Source organism: Barbus barbus (genome assembly GCF_936440315.1).
Source record: "Barbus barbus genome assembly, chromosome: 5".
Lineage (NCBI taxonomy): Eukaryota > Metazoa > Chordata > Actinopteri > Cypriniformes > Cyprinidae > Barbus > Barbus barbus.
In genome coordinates this window covers 20,790,235-20,804,106 of record NC_136733.1, presented here as the reverse complement: position 1 = coordinate 20,804,106, position 13,872 = coordinate 20,790,235, and the positions used below count along the sequence as shown (strand labels likewise).

Here is a 13,872-nt window from a genome sequence, read left to right as displayed (position 1 = left end):
GTGTATTTTTTGTTGTGGGCAAAGGTTTAAAACAGGTTTGCAGGCAGAGGTCAATACTAAACAATGTCTGAAAAAGTAGCAATAGGAAAATCCTCAAAAAACATTTACTGTATAACTACACCACTGTTTAAAATTTTGGAGTTGTTAAGAATTTTTAAGGTGTTTGAGGTCTCCTTTGATCAATTTAAAAATAATTGTGGTTTCAAAGATTAATTTATTCCTGTGACAATGCTAAATTACTCCAGTTACTTCAGTATCACACGATCCTTCAGAAATCATTCTAATATGCTGATTTAATGCTCAAGAAACATTTCTTATTATTATCAATATCATCGATGTTGAAAAGAGTTGTTGCTAAATAAATTTTGTTCCAGGATTCTTTGATGAATAGAAGGTTCAGAAGAACAGCATTTATTTGAAGTAGAACTCTTTTGAAATAAGTTTTAGTCTTAGTAATTTACTGTAATCTTTGATCAAATTAATGCATCCTTGCTAAATAACACTAATTAAAGGGGTCATGAACTGAGAAATAAAAATTCCCTTGATCTTTTGATATATAACTGGTCATTGTGCTATTAAAAACATTCTGTAAGTTTCAGAACTCAAAACTTTCTTGTTAGTCTAAAAACAGCTCATATTGATGCCAGTCTGCCAGAAGACAAAATGTGCCACTTTATGACGTAATAGTGTGGCTGAACACCGCCTCCACAGAAGATTATCAACGCCGGCTTCTACATCGCTGCCTGTTTAGCCCCACTCACCGATTAGTGCAAGTAGTGTAAATAACGAGAGAGGCAAACACAAGTCTTAAGTCAGTAAGAACTTAGTCCTTTGTTCACTTTATTTTACAGCGTATTTGTTTACAAACAAGGCACAATTCAACAGCAAGATTGAATCTAAAAGAACTATATTGGATCCGACAGTAATGTTGCAACACGCAAGTGTAAAACAAGTGTAACTGTTTTTATTACGTGATCACTATTGCTTTTTCTGTTAAACAAATTGTTTGATATTAATATTTATGTGCTTTTACCTAAATCACAGCAGCATCCAAGAATGTAGGCTGTCAAACATACACAACTATTAGCCAATAATAGCAGTGGGTGTTTAGTTCTGAGTCTACAATCTGCCAAGCCTATTCAAAGCGTTCCAATGAGGGGGGTCAAAACAGGACAGATAATAGCCTATGATGTTTATGTAAAAATCTTGATAACATTATAAGTGGACCCCCCAGAGAACAGTACAAATTAAGTTTAAAAAAAGGTAGTTCATGGCCCCTTTCCTCCCATGACTTCCAATGGTAGTGTACAATATAAAATGAAAATGAAACCGTGTGTACACTGTAAACTTTGCTTGAGTTTCATTTAGAAATACAACCTAAAAAACTTTTGTCAATTATAGATATGTTTTTAACAAGAAAAAAAGAGCTGGCGCAGGAGGCATGCAGTGGCCGAAACACCTGCATTCTATCCCAGCTCAGAGGCTGTCCTTTGGGGTTGTGATGGCTCATCAATCTGCCTGAGCTGCAGCGAGTGGAGCTGGTCTCAGACGGGGACCTCCATGATGAGGGATAAAATGAGGCAAAACAATGGGCCGTAGAGCAAACCCACAGTACCAGAGAGGCTCATGTCATGTCACTGTGAACCAGTGGAGTATTTCAAAAGAGAAGGAAATATTTGCAAATGCATCACAAATACCTTCCTCTATAAGTCTGTTCCAAAACCTAGTGAGCTGCCATGAATTGCCTGCATTCCTGAGAAGATGCATCCTAATTCATGAGATACTTACTTAAAGGTTTGCAGTGCTCAGACAGAGAACAAGAAACATGACACACAATTTATTCCAAGTGTGAAAATAGCATGTTTCTAAGCTTAAAATAATTATAAACACACTCTAATAAGCATAGATGACTATTAGATATAATTTTAATTGCATTTTCATTGCTACACTAAATTGTTTTTTTCTTTTTTGGGGGGGGGGGGGGGGGGGGGGGGCTGTAATGCGCTTTTTGAAAGAAACTGATACTTCTAATCAGCAAAGACTAAATTTGTAAATATAATAAAATATGACTGTTCATTTAATATATAAACCGCTGATGTTACCTTGGCCACCATCCTGGGAGAGTCTCTTTCTGGGTAACAGGGGTGATGAGGATGTTGGCGGAGCCCGATGCATGTGTGGCTTCCTCCTGCTGCAGATTCTTATTGCAAACGTCATCCAACACCACCTTCACACAGTGAGCCATCTGAGGAACAAGGTCTGTGAATGCAACCCTCCAACCAAACTCAAGGCACACCACCTGAACACACAAGCATAAGTATTGTTGTTGATCATATGAGAATATATGTTAATGGTAAATCGTTTTAAAAATAAAACACACATTTAAAGATGATATTACAGTGTTATAAGGTTATAATGTATAATTACAAGCAGAAAATCTAAGCACTTCTTGCTCATGCAAAATTCACCAATGATATAGTGTTGCCAGGGTGTAATGGGAGGCTTTTCCTTTTTTTTTTTTTTCAACAATATTTAGGGTTAGAGGTTTGTTGAAATTCTTTACAGCAATAAAGACAGCAATAACAACACATTTAATAACTATCTGCATTTATTTAATGTAAGGGTTCTTTTAAATGAAAATGAAAAATGTATTTTACAATACTTTCATAATTCGTGATTAAATAAGCGATGTGTATCACCTCGGTGCTTTGCAGCACAAGATCAGTAGTGGCTTTATCTTCGGCTGCCGTCACCTCCATATCATCCCTGACCTTCTTCAGGACCCCTGCATGGAAAAAGCAAATACACACACAATGCATCTACTGTAAACTGTCACTACAGCTTTACCAAAGGAAATGTGCTCCAAATCCTCTAATTTCCAGCTCATTAAAAACATTTCACGCAGGAATATCTCATATGTTAGCATATTAGCATATGCATTCACACTCTACATGGTGCCTTTGGAAAATAAGTCAATATGTGGGGTGCCAGGGTCAGGCTAGGCCAACATATTAAACTCCTCTGCGCTGTGACGACCTACAAACAACAACGTGATTCGCCCAATAAAACGGGGAAAAAACTAAAAAGCGGTAATTGCAACAGTAAGCTTTGTTAAATTCAGAAGCTTTGGACTTGATTTGAACCCCTGATAGCTATGACCATATCTGGGCTAATCCGTGGAAGGGTTATAGGGAGGATAAGTGTGTGTGTGTCCGCGCATGCTTGTTGTGGGCAAATTAAAAGTGCATGCATCAAGGCCGCATTTTTCTAATCAGACGCTTCGGAAGTGAGACCCCGGGCGAGGCAATTTAGTTGAAGAAGAGAGAGAGTCGAACCAGGCGAAGGAGGAGAGAAGCAGCCGGCATGTCACTTTTTGACCTTTAAGCCCATCTGATGAATTTCTGGTAATTAAGTCGTTTGATTGGCTGAATTAATGATTTGGATAACTGCCCTTTAAAGGCTGTTTACTTCTCAGTAAATCCAGCCCTTTTCTGCTTGTCCTGTTTTTTAATGTAACCTTTACAGAAATTACTATACGCACCAGTCACTTTCATAGCAGGAAAAAAAAATTAAAAGAAATTTCCTGCCTCCTCAATTTGTGTGTGTAGAAGCATGTTTTTATATGCAAAAAATAAACACACACACACACACACAGAACGGTAAAAGAGCTGTAAAGAAAGGTGAGAAAACTCTCATTAAAAAAAGCATATGTATACAAGGTAGCGCTACAGGCCACCAGTCTGGTCTCATAAGCTGCCTGTAGAGATGTCGCTATTATACACAGGAATTGGAGGCTTGTCGTATTTAAAGGCTCCGTCTAGCACAATATAGCTCGAGGTTTTCTGCTCCCACGGTGACAAATCATTTCACATGTCAGATTTGAAGCAGACTGTTGTCACAAATCTTGATCGGCTGCCATTTATTTACACTATGCTGATATTCATCGGAAAAAACAACAACAACCATATATCTTGTTGACTGGCATATATCGCATTCAATCTGAGAGCAACATAAACCACTTATCTGGATCTGTATGTTTTCACAGTTGCTTTAGGGGGACATTTGCTTACTATGGTTGTTTTGTTGATTATGAGATTAGGAGCTATAGTTTTTTTAAAGGGATAGATCACTAAAAATAAATTCTGTCATCATTTACACAACCTCACGTCATTCCAAACCTAAATGATTTATTTTCTTTTGTGGCACACACGCAAAAAAGTTTGGGGTTGGTACGTTTTCTTAATGTTTTTAAAATAAATGTCCTGTGCTCACCGATGTTTACGTATAATAAGAAAATATTAAACATTTTCTATTTTAATACATTTATTCCTATGATGGCAAAGCTGAATTTTCAGCATTACTCCAGTCTTCAGTCTCACATGATCCTTCAGAAATCATTCTAATAAGCTGATATGGTGCTGAAAGCACATTTCTTATTATCAATGCTGAAAACAGTTCTGCTGCTTAACATGGAACACTTCAATCTTAGATAATTAGCAAGTTTGATAGAATTGCAATTATTTTGTATATAAATCTGTTGTAACATTAAGCATGCCTTTACTCTTATTTGCTGTAAAACAATAAAAAATAGATAAATAAATACAAGTTTACTAATACCAAACATTTAAACAGTAGTATTCAAATCAACAATGGACTACATTTCATGTTTCGAAAGCAAGTCATTCAAGTTTGGAAAGACATGAGGGTGATTCAATTGATGACAGGATTTTCCCTTAAAATTGGACTTTTATGTCTTGTCTCACTGACCTATATCTGACAGATTTGACTCTAGCATGCATATGAGTGAGTGAAATTTTTACCTTTGCCTCTGCATACTGATTCTCCAATGCAGTTAAGGAAACCCAGATGGGTTGCCAGGTCCTCTACAGTTTGTTCCAGCTCCAGTAAAGTGTTGGTCAGCTGGGTCAGGCACCTGAGCTGGTGGGAGGTAAGGCTGAAGCTTCGCCCTCTCTGGGGAGTATCCTGAGGAGCTGTAGACAGACACAACAAAGAGTCAGTCATGGAAAAATGTTGACAGACATCTTTGCTGGAAATAACATCATATTTTTGGTTGCGGTTCTGTGGTGGAGCTTTCAACCACCCGTTCGGCTGAGACCATCACAAACTTCAAGAAATAGTTGAAGACAACTCTTCTGCGAGCACTTAAATAAACCACAGCTATAAACAAAAACTATAAATTAGCTACAAATATTTCTCTAGCTTACTCTTGGCATCGGGTACTGCACATATTGTTGGTTCTTGTATGATTGTTTGCGATGGTCCTCATTTGAAAGTTACTTTGAATAAAAGCACTTGGTAAATGATTAAATGTAAATACATGTGAACTAGTTTACCCATCAAGACTTCTTTGGTCCAACAGCTAAAGAATGACTACACTTGTCGGAAAGATTATACAGCTACATTTTGGATGGTCATGCTAGTCCACCAGCTTAACCAGCATAAAACAGTAATTGTGCACATATTTGGTTTGTACAAGTCAAATGCAAATCTGTTTTAAAGATTTGCAGAACTTTACACACAGACAGTTTCTTTGGGTTATGGATTTAGAAAGTTGAAATGTAAGCGCATCAACACGAGTCCAGCCTTCAAGAAATTATCTATTGGTTTATTTCTTACATTTAAGAGTCTTTCAAAAGGATCTGTCACTGGTACATAATTTAGCATAATTAAATTAAATGTTATATACACAGTACTGTTCAAAATATTTTTTTTTTATTTATGAAGGAAATGAATTCTTTTACTAAGCAAAGTTTCATTAAATTGTAAACACAAAAGTTAAAACATTATGTCTTTATTTCAAATAAATTGATACTATTTTTAAGCAAGGACATATTAATTGATCAAAAGTGACTGTAAAAACATTTAAAATGTTACAAAAATATTAATCAGAGCTGTTTTCAACACTTTACATGATGTATTTTAATTGCTTCCAAATTTCTAACATAAAATTACATTGTTTCATGAAGATTGGAAGATTTTTGACTGATATTGTAAAAGATATCGAAGGTTACTTTGAGGACATTTCCAACAAGAAATATACAACACTGGAATCCAAGATGGCACGTTTCTCAAATAAATAAAATAATAAAAACTGAAAGACTTTGTGAATGTGCATTTGACACCAGGGAGCTGTGAACCGTGGCCTCGCAATCTACACCAATCCCACAGAGGCCGTAAAGTTTCCCCTCAAATCTACAGTCAAACATTGCTGGGCACAAACTTTCTCCTGTAACCCGCCGATGACCCTCATCTCCAGCGTGGCTCTCCCATTTCTGCAGCTGCCAAAGCCATCACCCAGGGGATGTTCCGCATTAGGCCTGAAGAATGGGCCGCGGAGAAGAGGGCTGCGGTATTTTCAGACACTTCGACAAATACTTTTGTGTGTGCTCTTAAATGACTTCCTCTGACAGAAAAGGCATTGGGGAGTGGATCAGGAAGGCATTAGCCCCAGCTATGAAAGCTCCAGGAAAGATTGAGTGGGAAGGCGATGGAGGGAGGGGAGAAATAAAAAGAAAGGAGCCCCAATAATTGCAACAATATCGCCTCTGGATTCTAACACCATATTGTCACTTTGTTATCATCAAGCCGGCAATATGACAATCTTATTCTTTCATTTCTCTCCACTTTATCAGGCACAAACGGTGATCATACATACATTTGTTTAGTTTTTTTGCGCCATTTTATAATTTTGCAAGCCAGCAGATTAAAGAGATGCAGAGACTGACCCCATGAGGTGGGTTAGAGAGCGCCTGGAATCAATTAAGGCATTTGTGATGTATACATGTTTGTAGGTGCGTGCACATATTTCTTTACAGGTGAGCGTGTCATACCAGCATCTTGGCTCTTCATTAATGGGGTCCAGAGGGAGTTTGTGAGGCAGAACTGGGAAAACGGCTACATGAATGCATGGAGATCCGCTCCACTGAGATCCACTCCCGCTCATACAAGCACATCAGCCTGTCAGTGAAATCACTCCAAACATACTGCATTATGTATAAGACCTGTGCATTATGCGCCACGTGCAGCACACGAGTAACATACTGTATGTGCACTGGGAATGTACTGTATGCGAGTCCTTCTAGGAGTATCTGTAACCATTTACTCCAGGATTAAAAATAAACATCTCATTGAAGTGTGTAACTGCATTCACGTCATGATGGAATTACCATAATAAGCGTTTCACTGGCCTAGGATTTGTAGGAGCTTGCTTATATACATTACATGAATAAACATATAGAGAGAGTAAACAGAACACTTATGTACAGGTGTGTGCAAATTGAATGTAGTGTATTCCAACAGTGTAAATGAAAATGTATATTTACATAATGAACATCTTCACTGCATAATGCCCTAGAGAACACTGCGTGGTTAAAAAGACTATGGTTATGCTAACAGTTATAGATGGAGATGGCTTGTTGGAGGAAACGGTTCTTGCACCTGACGTTCTGGTGCCCAGTGCCCTGCAATGCCAGCCAGAGGCCAGAAGTGCAGAGAGCTGTCAACTGGATAAGTGAGGTCTGCATTTTTGTTTCCAGGTGGAACATCAAAGGGGTGGTTGATTGCGATTTCACTTTTTTAAGTTAGCTAGTGTGTAATGTTGCTGTTTGAGCATAAACAATATCTGCAAAGTCCCGCCGCTTAAAGTTCAATGCAAATGGAGATATCGTCTTTTAAAATTCTGGCAGTTAAATGCCTACAAAAATGGCTCATAGGGAATACAACGAGCTACTTCCCGGGTCCGTTACGTCACGAACCCAGATAAACCCCGTCCCCGGGAACATGCAGCAAAGGGTGCGAGGCCATGCTGTGCTGCTTTAGAGAAGAGGAAGAGAAAACTAGGGGTGCATGTAAAAATCTATTCATATATGTGACCCTGGACCACAAAACCAGTCTTAAGTCGCTGGGGTATATTTGTAGCAATAGCCAAAAATACACTGTATGGGTCAAAAGTGTTGATTTTTCTTTTATGCCAAAAATCATTAGGACATTATGTAAAGATCATGTTCCATGAAGATATTTAGTACATTTCCTACTGTAAATATATCAAAACTTATTTTTTGAATAGTAATATGCACTGCTAAGAACTTCATTTGGACAACTTTAAAGGCGATTTTCTCAATATTTAGATTTTTTTGCGCCCTCAGATTCCAGATATTCAAATAGTTGTATCTCTGCCAAATATTGTCCTATCCTAACAAACCATACATCAATTGAAAGCTTATTTATTTAGCTTTCGGATTATGTATAAATCTCAATTTTAAAAAAAATGGACCCTTATGACTGGTTTTGTGGTCCAGGGTCACATATGAATTGCGATTCTGTCTTCAAACGATTCTAATGGATTCACAAACTTCAAAATCAATGTTCTAAAGCAGCAGTTCTCAATCCTGTTCCTCACGTCGCCCTGCTCTGCACACGCTCTGCTCTGCATCTCTCTCTCTCTCTCTCTTTCATTCAGATCATTAGCTCAGCTCCAACAATGAAATGTTCAATTTACACACTTATTTTCACACAGCTATGAGAAGCATTCTACATGGAAGGGCATGCGGTTGCCATACTGTATTAAAGCTTTAATCAGGATAAAACTGTATATTAAAAGGCAGCGGCAAATAGTGCAAATAGCATATTTTCTTAGCGATAGATACTATTTACATTAAGTGCAAATAGCTATAGATTCTATTTACACTAAGTGCAAATAGAAAGATTTTCTGCTTTTTATACTACTTATTGCAAATAGTGGCAATTATCTGCACCCCAGTATTGTAGTACATTATAAAACAGTATGCAATAATTACGTATTGAGTGTAAATTATAGTTTTAATTCAAATTAGGCTATTAAATGGATGCCACCTTATTGGGACAATAAAGCTCTCCCTACACCTATCCTAATTCTACACAATACTTTATTTTCAGCTTTTTGATTATTTCCTTCATTTTTATTGAAAATAAATGCCTTTCTGATGCTATATGATATTTGAAAAGGGAGAAAAAAAGTTTGGCAAAAGGTGGGTTTGAACTCGGGTCGATCATCTACGCCACTGAAAAAGATGTTGAACAAGAGTTTTTTTGCAGTGTTAACTATCCCAATCAAACATTGGTGGGTGGAGTTAGTTTAAATGGCCTTTGCCAACAAGGCGGGCTAACAGAAGCAGCAGCATACAAATAACAGCATATCTAAAAGTATGAGACAACAACAAACAAAAAACTTGCCATTAAGAGCCGTGCTTGCACAGGTTCTGCGCGATCCTCTTCACTAATATTCTCTGCGTCTCAACCGGGCTCAAATTGATAAGCAACATTGACAATATCATTATTTACAATACAACCGGAGCATATGCCGCTGAGCTGAGGGCCGGGACGTTCAGACATGCAATAGTGGCGGTTTAGCCAATCACAACACACTGGACCAGCTAACCAATCTGAGCCCATCATGTATTTCTGAGAGAGGGGCTTCATAAAAGCAGGAAATTATCATCAGCGTGTTTAGAGGAGAAGGGACAGAGTGGTGTGGAATAAAGGTAAATAATGAGAAAAATACTGGGTTTTTTTAATTTATTTTTTTAATTAAGCTTTAACACATGTTAGACTGCACCCCATAAATACAATCAAGCCTAGAAAAAAGTAAACCACCCCTTTAAAGAATGCAACACAAATGTCTCCCAGAAATCCTGTATAATCTAACCAATCCGATGACAACTTCAAAACTCCTGAAGTGTTTCCAGCTAAGTGTGCCTTATGCATCAGACGTTTAGCTAACGTTCCGAGGGCGTGATGTCTGAGGCTGAGACTATATAGTAAATCACCTGTCCTCAATGAAAAAGAACAACTTGAACATTCTGCCAAACATCTTCAACTGTCTACAGTCATATTGGTTTGGAACAAGGGTGAGTAAATAATGCCAGAATTTTCTTTTTTTTTTGCAAACAATACCTTAATACAGAACGGACTAAATAAAACTGAGGAGAAACAACAGATGTGCCTGATGAGCTCTGAATGTCAACATCTTGTAATTATAGCAACTCTGTTGTGACCATATGAACGCACACATTACTTCTTTCCTCTAGCCAAATCCTTACATCACTGTGACAAAAAAAAAGTTCATTTTCTATTTCAGGACAATTCGACAACTCATGGCACTGTCTTCTACATATATTGCGAAATGTTTCAAAACTTCACCTGACTAACATCCACCATCCATCTCCATCCCTCTCAGAGGTGTCCTTGAACCCCACCCGTCCCCTACACCCCAACCACTAACTCTGTCTTTTCCTCCCACCCAGCCATTGTCGGGCTATTTATTACCCCGCCATTAACGGCTTATTAGGGCCTCTCTCATAGCTAACCATTAGAAGTCCTGTGCGGGAGGATGGCCCAGCCACTGAAGCCATAATGGGGGTTATTACAACACGCTGATGGGGTGGAGGTGTTGAAGGTGTTGAGAGCAGTGATGTGTGTCGTTTACTGTGAAAAGAGCTGAGAGTCAGGGCCTCGCTGGGGTTGTTAAAAGGGCATTGGACTCATAGCAGATGTAGTAAAAGAGGGAAGGCCTGGGTGCACAGTAGATAGATGGAACAACAGACGGAGGAGGCAGAAGTGTTTAACAGAACATTGCTCAAGTGTTTAAGAAATATCTATTAAAAGCAGGAGGGAATTCACAGATTAGAACTGAATACAATTATAATGCAAGAGAGATTTTGCAACTGAGGAAAGTAAAAGCTTTACTTGGGCACATTATTTTCAAGAATGTAAGAGTGTTGGATATACTTTTGAGTAGAATGACCTGGGGAAGTTTACACAGAGATCTAAATGCTTTGTGGGCAACTGTTACACAATATAAACCCTGTACATTTTTCAGTATGGGGAGAAGACAAAAGAACCTTGAAAAGCATTATCTTTGAGCAATCACCATTTTGCTCTGGATTAGGTTTTAAACGTTTTAAACATTAATAAAAATGAAATTCTCATTAAAAAATAATTTATTTATCCTTGTGTCACAAGTCCTGCCTGCAAACTCATGCCAATGGTTAAGCCAGTCTTGCTATACCTGGCTGGTCAGGATGCTCAGACAAACAGAGACATGATTTAAAGACATTTAAACTGCAGTGTTCCTTTAAAGGTACAGATGCAGGTATCTAAAGAAAATTAGAATATCGTGAAAAACTGCATTTTTTTTTTTTACTTATTTCAAAAAGTGAAACTTTCATATATATTTTAGATTCATTACATGTTAAGTAAGACATTTCAAAAGTTTTTGTTTTAATTTTGATGATTAGAGCTTACAGCTCATGAAAGTAAAAATCCAGTATCTCTATAATATTCAATATTTGAATATTTCCTCAGATCAATCAAAAAAGGATTTGCAAAGCAGAAAAGTTCAAGTTCTTTAAAGTATGTTCATTTATGCACTCAATACTTTGTCAGGGCTCCTTTAGCACAAACTCCAGCATCAGTGAGGTGTGGCATGGAAGCGATCAGCCTGTGGCACTGCTGAGGCACTATTGAGCCTTCAGCCCGTCTATTGTTGCATTGACGGCTTCTCATCTTTCTCTTGAAAATATACCATAGATTCCATATGGGGTTCAGGTCAGGCATGTTGGCTGGCCAATCAAGCACAGTGATATCATGGTCAGCAAAGCACTTGGAAGTGGTTTTGGCACTGTGGGCAGGTGCTAAAGTCCTGCTGGAAAAGCAAATCAGCATCTCCATAAAGCTTGTCAGCAGATGGAAGCATAAAGTGCTCCAAAATCTCCTGGTAGACGGCTGCATTGACTCTGGACTTGATAAAACACAATGGACCAACACCAGCAGACGTCACGGCACCCCAAATCATTACTGACTGTAGAAACTTCACACTGGACTTCAAGCAGCTTGGGTTCTGCGCCTCTCCAGTCTTCATCCAGACATTGATTTCCAAATGAAATGCAAAATTTAAATTTATCTGAAAAGAGGACTTTGGACCACTGAGCAACAGTCCAGTTCTTTTTCTCCTTAGCCCAGGTAAAATGCTTTTGATGTTGTTTCTGTTTCAGAAGTGGCTTGGTAGCCCTTTTCCTGAAGACGTCTGAGCGTGGTGACTCTTGATGCACTGACTCCAGCTTCAGTCCACTCCTTGTGAAGCTCTCACAAGTGTTTGAATCAGCTTTGCTTGACAGTATTCTCAAGCTTGCGGTCATCCCTGTTGCTTGTGCACCTTTTCCTACCAAATTTCTTCCTTCCAGTCAACTTTGCATTTAATATGCTTTGATACAGCGCTCTGTGAACAGCCACTCCTTTCAGTAATGACCTTCTGTGATTTACCCTCTTTGTGGAGGGTGTCAATGATTGTCTTCTGGACCATTGCCAAGTCAGCAGTCTTCCCCATTATTGTGGTTTAAAAGAACAAGAGATACCTGGAATTTATACTGTAGAGATGGTCGCTTAATGAAACTCAAATATAAATATTGTAATATATTGAGATACTGGATTTTGACTTTCATGAGCTGTAAGCTCCAATCATCAAAATTAAAACAAAAAACTTTTGAAATGTCTTACTTTACATGTTATGAATGTAAAATATATATGAAAGTTTCACTTTTTGAAGTTTTTCACGATATTCCAATTTTTTGAGACGTACTCTTTACACTCATATTGTTCCAAACCTATATGACTTTCTTTCTTCTGCAGAACACAAAAGAAACTATTTTTAAAAAAGTAGATTATTTTATGTACCACAGAAGAAAGTAAGTCAAACAGGTTTTTAACAAGACAAGAGTGACTAAATGATTTTTGTATGATCTATTTTTCTAAGGCCAAGCCACTCTAGGACAGTGGTTCTCAACCATTTTGACTGCAAGGCCGCACATGGTCTACAACAATATTTGAAGGCCCCATGATTTTCAGTTGATCGAGAGTTACTGGATGAAGATTAAAGCCCCGTTCACACTAGCAGCGACTTTTGCCGATGCATGTCGCCAGGGGCTGGCGATGAGGTCGCTAGTGGGTGTTCCCACTACTGGTTGCCTTGACAGTGAATCAGGTTTCTTGCCGCTAAGTACAAACATTTTGGAGGCACAAGACTAAATATAATCTAAATCTAAATTAAATCCATACATGCAAACAAAAATGAATGAGAAACAGAACCTACTTTCTTCCATGTTTATCTACGGCTGAGAAGAGACCAATCACATGAGCTCTACCGTCTTCTTTCCTATTGGCTGTCGCTCCTGAAAGTCACTCTTCATTTGCATAAAGTTGAAGGATTCTGAACTTTGTCGCGTCGCTGGACATGCCCCATCCGGTCGCCAACAGTTGCGATCACCGGAAATCGCCAGCTCTCCATTGAAATGAATGGGATCGCTGTGTTTCACTTGTAGTGTGAACAGGGCTTAAGGATTTAAAAATATTAAAAATATTTATTTTCTTTTTTTTTTAAATATAAAAATATTTCTATCCAATAAAATGTTTTAGAGCTTGGAATAACTAGAAAAATGTATAGGCTATTCATTATAATTTGCATGACTTTTTCATGTGAAGAAATAACATTTAAATTAGGCTACCTGATTTATTAAGACAGTGAGAATCTCATTCTTCAAATAAATGCATACGTATAAATATCTTGATTACAAATATCTTGATTTTTAGTTGTTTTGTCTTAAATGTTCATTCATTGTGAGGCCTCCTTGGAAGTTTGCTGAAGCATTTTGGGTTCCTCTAAGAAGCTTTCTGCAAAAAGTTCTCTTTTTTTCCTAGTGTTAAGAACATTTTACAATATATCGAACCTTTTGTGCAATAGAAAGGTTCCATGGTTGTTTACGGTTCTTCATGGAACAATAGATGCCAGTAAAGAACATTGATTTTTAAGAGTATAGCGAC

The 13,872-nt window shown here is 37.9% G+C and overlaps 1 protein-coding gene across 1 annotated transcript in view; it reads right to left on the bottom strand.

Moving 5' to 3' along the window:
- LOC306870429 (uncharacterized protein KIAA0825-like) overlaps positions 1-13,872 on the bottom strand; it is a gene marked incomplete at its 3' end in the record, with an annotated part of 140,295 nt that overhangs the window by 100,921 nt on the left and 25,502 nt on the right. Inside the window, 4 exon segments of the mRNA XM_079417696.1 lie at positions 2,103-2,137; positions 2,140-2,299; positions 2,700-2,785; positions 4,821-4,991. Of these exon segments, the coding sequence (XP_079273822.1) occupies positions 2,103-2,137; positions 2,140-2,299; positions 2,700-2,785; positions 4,821-4,991 (452 nt within the window).